Source organism: Labeo rohita, chromosome 3 (genome assembly GCF_022985175.1).
Source record: "Labeo rohita strain BAU-BD-2019 chromosome 3, IGBB_LRoh.1.0, whole genome shotgun sequence".
NCBI lineage: Eukaryota > Metazoa > Chordata > Actinopteri > Cypriniformes > Cyprinidae > Labeo > Labeo rohita.
The window spans coordinates 11,307,753-11,316,972 of NC_066871.1; the positions used below are offsets into that span (position 1 = coordinate 11,307,753).

A 9,220-nucleotide genomic window follows, 5' to 3' on the forward strand; every position below is an offset into this window, starting at 1 on the left:
TCTAGCGAAACGATCCATCTTTTTTTTTTTTTTTTTTTTGTATATGTTTTGAATTCATGTTATGGAATCACGTCTAAGTTCATCGTCTGTGTAATCCGGCTCAAAAAGGTAGAGTATGGCGAAAAACTCCATCTCATTTTCTCGTACAACTTCGGAATCGTCTTTACACGTTCACTTTGTAAACACTGGGTCAGTTGTTCCGCCTACGTCGAGCGTGACCTTTCGACGTGATTCAACAGTACATAGCGTCGTGGACGTGCATCCCAGAGCTAGTGCTACACAAGCTTTTGTGCTTAAAAAGTATACAAATTTGTATTTTTAGGAAAAATTGACAGATCGTTTCGGTAGATAAGACCCTTCTTCTGTGGATGGGATCGTTTAAAGCCCTTTGAAGCTGCATTTAAACGACATTTTGCAAGTTCAATATCGAGGCACCATTGAAGTCCATTATATGGAAAAAAAATCCTGTAATGCTTTCTTTAAAAACCATAATTTCTTTACGACTGAAGACAGAAAGACATGAACATCTTGGATGACAAGGGGGTGAGTAAATTAATGGTAAATTGTTGTTCTGGAAGTGGACTTCTCCTTTAACTTGTCTGTTTAGATATATTCCTTTATTTTATAGTTGGCTCACATCTGACAGCTATTGGTTTTCTTCGTTGTTCTATTCCCCAGTTGTTTTAGCATAACTATTATGATGTGGGTGTTTTGGTTTTAATGACAGGTTTAAAAAAATGAACTACACATTAAAAGTCAGCTTCCAAAACAACTGCTAAAGATCTCTTCTGTGTGACAAACAGACCCCTTATTTATAATATTAGGTAAACAAACTGCAAAAAATTGTTCTGGACTTTGATATTAAATTATCTTTAGTAGCAACACCAGGAAAACAAAAAAACAAAAATCTACAGAACTGATGTGTGATGTGGAAAACATAGTTATTCTGTCAACACTAAACTTTATTTTTGTCTCACTGATAACTGTTACACAGGGCTGTTATTATGCAACGCCCACAATAAAACGTATCAAAAATTGTGATTGGTAGGGGTTTTTTTTTACAGACGGCTGAAACAACCAATAACATACAAACACCTGTAGCGCCCTCTGTTCATACTTAAGATTCATCAAAGAGTTGCATCAGTTGAGAATTTTTTTCTTCTCACTACTAAAGATTTGATTTGGTTTGTTTAATACTATGGCAGCATTGTACCACATCAAAAGAGACTGTAGCACTGTTTGCCAACTCAAACACAATCCCTGCATACAGAAACTAACCTTCACAGTCCAGCCAGCAGCCTGTTTTGTCTCAGTCCTCTATTCTGAAGTCTCTCTGCTACTCTTTTTGTCCAATGGGTGTCACTATAAACTGTTAGAATACATTTTTAACATTGCTCTTTGCATGAGTTTGTTTTATTGAGATTTTTAGCTCGAGGTTTACTCTATTGTGAGGTGAGTAGAAACGATGTGATACTCTATTTGACAATGTAAGACGATTCCGTTTATGTTGGAAATTACATTTTGTGTATCTTTCGACGTTTTGATGCATGTTTTCAACAAAGGAATTACTGAAGGCTCATGTTGCCTCTCCTGCCCAGTGCAGTTAACACCGATGACTCAACACAATATTTATATATCAGAAGTGTCAAAACGGTCATAACCTGTCGATTTATGCCTTATTTGGTCGTCATGCACACCTGTAAACCACGCCTATTACCGGATCATCAATAAAACCAGCAGCACTTCATCTGAAGTTCACTGACTTTGGACTGAAGAATACAGTGACTGACAGCTGACTTACAATGATTGATCTCCCATCTCTGTCTGTGACCTGGACCCTGGTGGTTCTGGTCATAACGCTCCTGTTTATGTGAGTATTTATTCACAGGTCAAATTATTCTGTGTTATTATTCTTTGTTATAGCTTTTGGATTATTATCTATATTAGGGTGACCAGATACGAGGTGTGCCCTGGTGAACCGACAACTCTAAAATTGTAAATATGTCCTGGTTTTAGCTGTCAGAATCACTGACCATGTCCTTTGACGCCGCATGTCCTTCTTGTTGTTCTAGCCACTATGTCCGGTATCGTTTCCAGAGACGACCATTGCAACGTCAAGTTGATTTACTGATAGTCATGAATGCAGAAAGTGTGCTTTTCACTGCTAATACGCTTCTTTATCGAAAATAAACTGATTTCTATAAATGTTACACCGAGAATGCGGCATTTATGACAGGAGGAGGATCAAATATTATAGAATATACACTGCACTGAACCCAAACAAATGTAGGTTGTTTGTCTATTTTCAGTCAGATTTACTGAAATGCATTGTTTATGTCATTGCGTTAAGTTGCATGAATCCTAAAAGACGTTGTTTTCAAGCAGCAGAAGTGATTTCATTATAATGCATTAAAGGAAATCAGCGTGCTAATCGTTGCATCTGGATGTTATGACAACTGCACGTACTCTCGTCATAGTTAAATCGCATTTTCAAGTTGCATTTTATGTTTCAACATAAATATTTGTGTTAAATTATGTTGAAACGTTCCTTAAAACCCTCTACTGTAAATATGTAGCAGTGTAGAACAAGGAGTATGTACGTCATACAGAAGAAATGTGGAGGTGTACTGCAGAAATCTGAATGTGATTAACATGGTCAAAACAGTTCTGGTCACCCTAATCTCTGTTTCTATTAAATGCATATTATTTTAATAATTGTTTGTAGTCTTATATCTGTGTTATTTATCCCACTGTAGTTGGGGTGTTTGGCCACATAGATTTTTCAAAAAACTGGGAATCCCAGGACCAAGGCCTTGGCCTTTCTTGGGCACTCTTCTCTCATATGCTAAAGTGAGTTATTCATTATGTAAAGAGTAATTCACTCTTTTAATTTCTCTCTGAATAATTGTCTGTATGCAAATATATTTTAGGGTTTGTGCAATTTCGATATGGAGTGTGCTAAGAAGTATGGAAAAGTTTGGGGGTGAGTCTCAATACATTTATTGTGTTAAAAGAATCAAACATTAAATTGATAATACTTGGACTATTAATACTTAAATATAATATTTGTCATTCCAGTTATACTATATATACACACCTATACTGTGGGCAAAATGTCATTAAAAGAGTGAAATTACATATAAATGAAGAAACTACAAATGGAGTGTAGAAACTATGTCATGTTACATGAGTAAAATGTAAAACGTACAGTTTAGATATTTCACAACATAGCAAGCTTCTCACACATTAATAAACAGTTTGTTTTTAATACAGTAACTATTACTACTCCAGCTTACCACAAAAACACATTGTACTTTTTTAACCTGTATAGCATGTGCATGTCCTTCCTAACAGTGTATTTTATTAGTAAAGCACAACAGTTTAGTGGTATTTGCCTGAATCACTGGAAACTGATCAGTATTTTTTTCATTGCTCAGGATTTATGATGGAAGGCTCCCAATTTTAATGGTCACTGACCTGGAAATGATCAAAGTGATTTTGGTGAAAGAATGTTATTCTAACTTTATAAACAGAAGGGTAAGCTTGCCAAAACCAAAACAAAGTGCTATTACGGCAATTCAGAGACAGCTGAAGATTCAGTAAAGGTCATCATTTTGTAATTTTTGTAATACAGAAAAGAACTACAGGTCTGGCTGGTCCCTTTGCTGATGGCATAATTATGGTTCAAGATGACAGATGGAAGAGAATGCGTAGTACACTCTCCCCGTATTTCACAAGTGGTCGACTGAAGGAGGTACAGTAAAAGCCCATAATGTGAGCTATATCATACATTGGAGTCTAGTCCCAATATTCTCAGCTTCTTTACAGAACAGTACATTCAGTCAGTGGTTTAGAAGTTCAAATGGAAATGAGGCAAAGCCCAATGCATTTTATAACATGTGTAACTAACACTTATTTGTAAATACGTTTCAGATATTTCCCATAGCTGTGATACATGCAGATCGTTTTATTGAAAACATGCAAAAGAAAGACCACGAGCAGCCAGTTAAAGTAAAAGAGTATGTGTGACATTTGTCCTTAAACAGAACTTTACTGAAGTATTTACTTTGAAATTCATTTATTAAAGGGATCATGGGGTATTAAGACATGTATGGTTTAATATAATGTAAATGATGTGTCTTACTGAAATATGTAGTAAAAAACTCCTGAAAAATGTATGTTATAATCCCCAATGTTTTAGACATATTTTGGACTATTTGGGGCGCCATTATTTTGATAATGTAAAATGGTTTCACTTGGTGATCTACTGGCGCAACCTGTTGATATTTTTACCACAACACAACTCAGAAAATAAGATACTGATATGATGACTACAGCTACTGAAAGAGCTTATAGGTGGCAATGGAAATAAGCGTAGGCTTAAACCATCGTTTTCCCCCACAATGAGTCTAAACGCCCCAGGATATCAAGTGAAATCCACGCTGAGAAACTCTTTCAGTGGCTGCGGCATCATGACAAGGGTTGCCATGTTTGCATCCTGCCAGGATGGCATCTAGCATTTCTTGTCTCTGCCATTTGTGGTCTACTAAAAGCATCAAAGGCATCAGGGCTAAAGTGAAGAAAACAGTGGGTCTTCCCATTCTTTTCTCCTCTTCTTATCACTAGGAAAGCATTACATCACTTCTCGCTGCCCTTCGACTAAAAAAATTACAACCAAAAGCCACACAATGTGGCATTGTATCAGTATTTTATTTTCTGAAATGCTTATTCCGAGGCAAGAGGTTCTGTCAGTAGCTCACCAAGTGCAATCATTTTACATCATCAAAATAATATCGCCCACCATAGTCTAATATATGTATAAACAATGTGGTAAAAGACATAAGTTATAATGACATAATGACAAAGTAATTATATTTAAATGATCACTTACTGTATATTATATATTTAATAAGAAAACTCTTTTTATTCCAGAGTTGTGGGTCCATATAGTATGGATGTGGTTACCAGCTCCTCCTTTAGCGTTGACATCGACTCCATAAACAAAGCAGATGATCCTTTCGTTACCAATGTCAAGAAGTTCGTCCAGTTTAATATGTTCAATCCTCTCCTGCTGCTACTGCGTATGTTATTGTTTTATATAATAATATTGGAAAATTAACAGAAATAATGAAAAACAAAACAAAAATTAAATGTATTTTCTTATTTCAGTTTTGTTTCCCTCCCTTGCACTGGTTTTGAAGAAAATGGGGATTACTCTTTTCTCAAAGTCGTCTATGGAATTTTTCTACAGTGCCTTGAGAAAGATTAAGGACGACCACAACACGGAATCAAAGGTATGTTTGTCACTATCTCACTATGACAATCTCACTATCTTTTAGGTCTGGGAATGATTTTGATGCTTCTGTGTTTTTAATAAGGGTCGGGTAGACTTTCTCCAGCTCATGCTCCAAAATCAAATACCCGGTGATCATTTTGGTGACACAGAAGAGCAACCAGCAAAAGGTTTGAGAGACAGTACAGAATTTACACATTATAGACTCTTTTATTTCAAATGCATCTTGTTTTCAGATATGTGGTTTTGTGAATTTGATAGGACTGACAGACCACGAGATTCTCTCCCAGTCCCTGGTTTTCATTCTCGGAGGTTATGAGACGACAAGCACCACTCTCACTTTCCTCCTCTATAATCTTGCCACTAATCCAGACTGTCTGGAAAAGCTGGTTGAGGAGATTGACAAAAACTTCCCTCTTGAAGTGAGCACACTGGCTTCTGCTTTGTTCATAGTTTTTGTGTAGAGAGTCTATTTTAAGACAGTTCTAGGGTTTTAGGTTTAGAGTTTAGGTTTAAAACAAACCATAATACGCATCGGTCTTGTTTTTTTATTTAATTAGACTCCCATCACATATGAAGCACTGATGAAAATGGATTACTTAGAAATGGCTATCAACGAATCAATGCGCCTCCTTCCCACTGCACCACGCTTGGAGAGGTCCTCTAAGAAAACTGTGGAGCTCAATGGGGTGACCATACCAAAGGACACTCTGATTGGAATTCCTGTATATGTTTTGTGTCGTGACCCGCAGCTCTGGGACTCTCCAGAGGAGTTCAGACCAGAGAGGTGATGTGATTCATCTATCAGACATGACATCTATCATTTTTTTTTCACAACCACAATTTTTCTCACTTCAGTTTTTCTCACATATGATCATGTGATTAACATCACATGCCAAATTTAAGCTGGCTGAACAAAATCATTTTTTTCTCATATGGAATTTGCAAGTAGTATGAAACAGCTTTTAGAGTGTAAGGAAACATCCTTTTTATTTTACTTATTATGTCCCTTTTTACAATATGCAGTATAAGTCTCAGGTGTCCCCTGAATGTGTCTGAAGTTTCAGCTCAAAATACCCCACACAGGGCTCTAGACTAACTTTTTGCACTGGCTGCACTGGTGCGCCTAAGTTTTCAACCGCATCGCATTTAATTGCCATTTACAATTATTCTAATCTTTATTTTTGCATGATAATATGATGAATGGGTGGTTCATTTTTAACTGCAGATTCAGCTGATCTGCACATCCCTGCACACTTATATAAGCTTATAATCACTCGTGCTAAAAAATCCATGCTAAAAAGAATAACGTTAGCTGGCATCTGGACGTGACTCTCCACAATCTCTGATTAAATCGGTTGGGTGTTTGAACGCCTACTTGATCCTTGGACAGAAGTTTACAGGGGTTCACCCAATTTTTGATCCTAAAACTGTAATTATTTACATTTTTAATATATTGTTTTCATTATAATGTACTGATTCAAATTAGAAATCAATAATAATTCTTACTTACTGGGTGATTTTTCATGTCTTATTGCGCTTAAACTGTCAAATACACATAAATGTTCTGTGCTCGTTTGTGCAGCTAATGACAGAACAGTTAGTTAGAACTGGTACACTGTAAAATTATGGCACCGTGGATGGAAACATGGAAATTAAAGGAGAAGTCCAGTTCCAAAACAAAGATTCACATATAATGTAGTCACCCCCTTGTCGTCCAAGATGTTCATGTCTTTCTTCTTTAGTCGTAAAGAAATGTTTTTTGAGGAAAACTTTTCAGCATGTTTCTCCATATAATGGACTGATATGGTGCCTCGATTTTGAACTTTCAAAATGCAGTTTAAATGCGGCTTCAAACAATCCCAAATGTGGTTGTAAATGATCCCAGCCAAGAAAGAAGGGTCTTATCTAGCGTAACGATCGATTTTAACGGTTTAAATAAAAATAATACAATTTATTTACTTTTTAATGTGAAACGCTCGTCTTGTCTTACTCCGCCTGACTGCTTTTTGGTTTGAAAAACTCCCATCTCATGTTCCCCCTCAAATTCAAAATTGTCCTATATCGCTGTTTTACCTTTTTTGTTGAGGGTGTTTGATCTTCTTTGCATGTTCACTTTGCAAAGACAGGGTCGGTACTTCTGCAGCGATGTAGGATGATTTTGAAATGATTTTTGAAGTTGAGGGAGAAAATACAATTGGAGTTTTTTGACATACCCTAACTGTCTTGAACCAGAATACACAGAGTTCAGGGAGAGAAAGGCAAGACGAGCGTTTGAGATTAAACAGTATTTAAATTTTATTTTTTAAATAAAAATAATTCATTGTTTCACTAGATAAGACCCTTCCTTCCTCGCAGGAATCGTTTACAACCGCATTTGGGATCGTTTGAAGCCACATTTAAACTGCATTTTGGAAGTTCAAAATCGGGGCACCATATCAGTCCATTATATGGAGAAAATGCTTCCTCAAAAAACATAATTTCTTTAGGATTGAAGAAAGAAAGACATTAACATCTTGGATGACAAGGGGGTGAGTACATTCTATGTGAATCTTTGTTTTGGAAGTGCTTTAAGGGGTGGTAATATTATAATAAGATCCCCTTTCTATGTCACAGGGAGAGCGAAATTTGAGCGGCTTATTTTTTCACATGCTTGAAGATAAAGACTTACCAAAATCTACTGGATTGTCCTCTTTTTTTTACATTTTCTGGGTTGGTAGATGCACCAGGGACCCAAATATAGCACTTAAACATGGAAAAAGTCTGATTTTAATGATATGTCCCCTTTAAAAGAAGTGATTAAACAACACTGATGTATTTATACAGTATACTCCATTGAAACTTAATTTTTATATCGACAAACATTGGATTCTGTTTGTTTAGACAATTTAATTGAAGTGAAAATTGCTTAACTGAATGTGTTTCTAATATATCACTATAGGTTCAGCCCAGAATGTAAATCAGAGATGAACCAGTACGCTTTCCTGCCTTTTGGACTCGGGCCTCGAAATTGCATTGGAATGAGATATGCTGTAATGATCATGAAGATTCTTGTTGTGAAGCTGCTTCAGAACTTCAGTGTGGAAACATGTAAAGAGACACAGGTTGGTACAATGACATCATCAAATAGAATTGATATACATGACTTATGTGAGACAGACTGTGCTTTGCATCTTGAATTAATTAATTATTGTTTATTTTCTGTTTTTTTTCTCAGGTCCCTCTAGAGATGAATGTCGCTTTTCAGCCTAAGGTTCCCATCACACTGAAGTTTATACCTAGATCTCACAAGGAAAAACAATAATGCAATTCCAAACAGTTACGTTATATAATAATGAATAATAAGAAATGTTGCAATCATTTTAATCATGAAGACTGAAACACATTATAATGTTTACACAATTATAATTCTCTTTTAACAATTAAATATAATGTTAATCGTGTTATGTTCACCTTGTTTTACACTTGACTGAAGTGAGTCATTGTGTGATTTATAATCCTTAAGACTGATGAACCTTGAGCTCTTCCTGGTTCATTCAGTTTGTCATTTTAATGCTTATTGACATTTAATAAATGTATTTTAAAAGACGCAACATTGTGCACATTTAATTATATAGTTATATGTTTTATAAGATAAAAACAACTAAATAATTCATATGTACATTGTACAGTATATAATCAATGCAATGTATATTCATGTAGCAATAAAGCAGATGTGAAGTTCTTTTCTATTGTAAAAGATCTATTAGCATATCATCAGAATTATTTTACCACATAAAATGTGCCAATGTGAGAAACACTTTATGTTTGGTCATTTTGGTTATTCATTGCACCCAGAAAGCCCATAAAACTGAATCCAGTGTCTTGCATTTCAGTTGGCAATGAAGACTAAACAGGAAGAGATTGTTTGTTTTCACGCCACTTACT

At 35.7% G+C, this 9,220-nt stretch overlaps 1 protein-coding gene across 3 annotated transcripts; it reads left to right on the forward strand.

The window, feature by feature from the left end:
* Window positions 1-1,321: 1,321 nt before the first annotated feature.
* LOC127160427 (cytochrome P450 3A40-like) lies at window positions 1,322-9,017 on the forward strand. Of its 3 annotated transcripts, none has more exons than XM_051103081.1 (14): window positions 1,322-1,452; window positions 1,741-1,870; window positions 2,757-2,850; window positions 2,931-2,983; window positions 3,438-3,537; window positions 3,635-3,754; window positions 3,934-4,019; window positions 4,933-5,081; window positions 5,170-5,294; window positions 5,379-5,463; window positions 5,555-5,715; window positions 5,854-6,080; window positions 8,235-8,397; window positions 8,511-9,017. In XM_051103081.1, the coding sequence occupies exons 2-14, from the start codon at window positions 1,803-1,805 to the stop codon at window positions 8,595-8,597; spliced, it is 1,518 nt and encodes a 505-aa protein (XP_050959038.1). In that variant the 5' UTR covers window positions 1,322-1,452; window positions 1,741-1,802; the 3' UTR covers window positions 8,598-9,017. The 3 variants fall into 3 exon arrangements, with proteins under 3 accessions (XP_050959038.1, XP_050959032.1, XP_050959026.1); XM_051103075.1 differs by having other exon boundaries at window positions 1,351-1,452; window positions 1,563-1,870; XM_051103069.1 differs by having other exon boundaries at window positions 1,366-1,870.
* The last annotated feature ends 203 nt before the right edge of the window (window positions 9,018-9,220 follow it).

Excerpts from the sequence above, each read along its gene's own strand:
- LOC127160427 (XM_051103081.1), top strand. The coding sequence starts at position 1,803 with ATGATTGATCTCCCATCTCTGTCTGTGACCTGGACCCTGGTGGTTCTG. Across the intron at positions 2,851-2,930 it reads CTCTTCTCTCATATGCTAAA|GGTTTGTGCAATTTCGATAT; the intron begins GTGAGTTATTCA and ends AATATATTTTAG. Across the intron at positions 5,295-5,378 it reads ACCACAACACGGAATCAAAG|GGTCGGGTAGACTTTCTCCA; the intron begins GTATGTTTGTCA and ends GTTTTTAATAAG.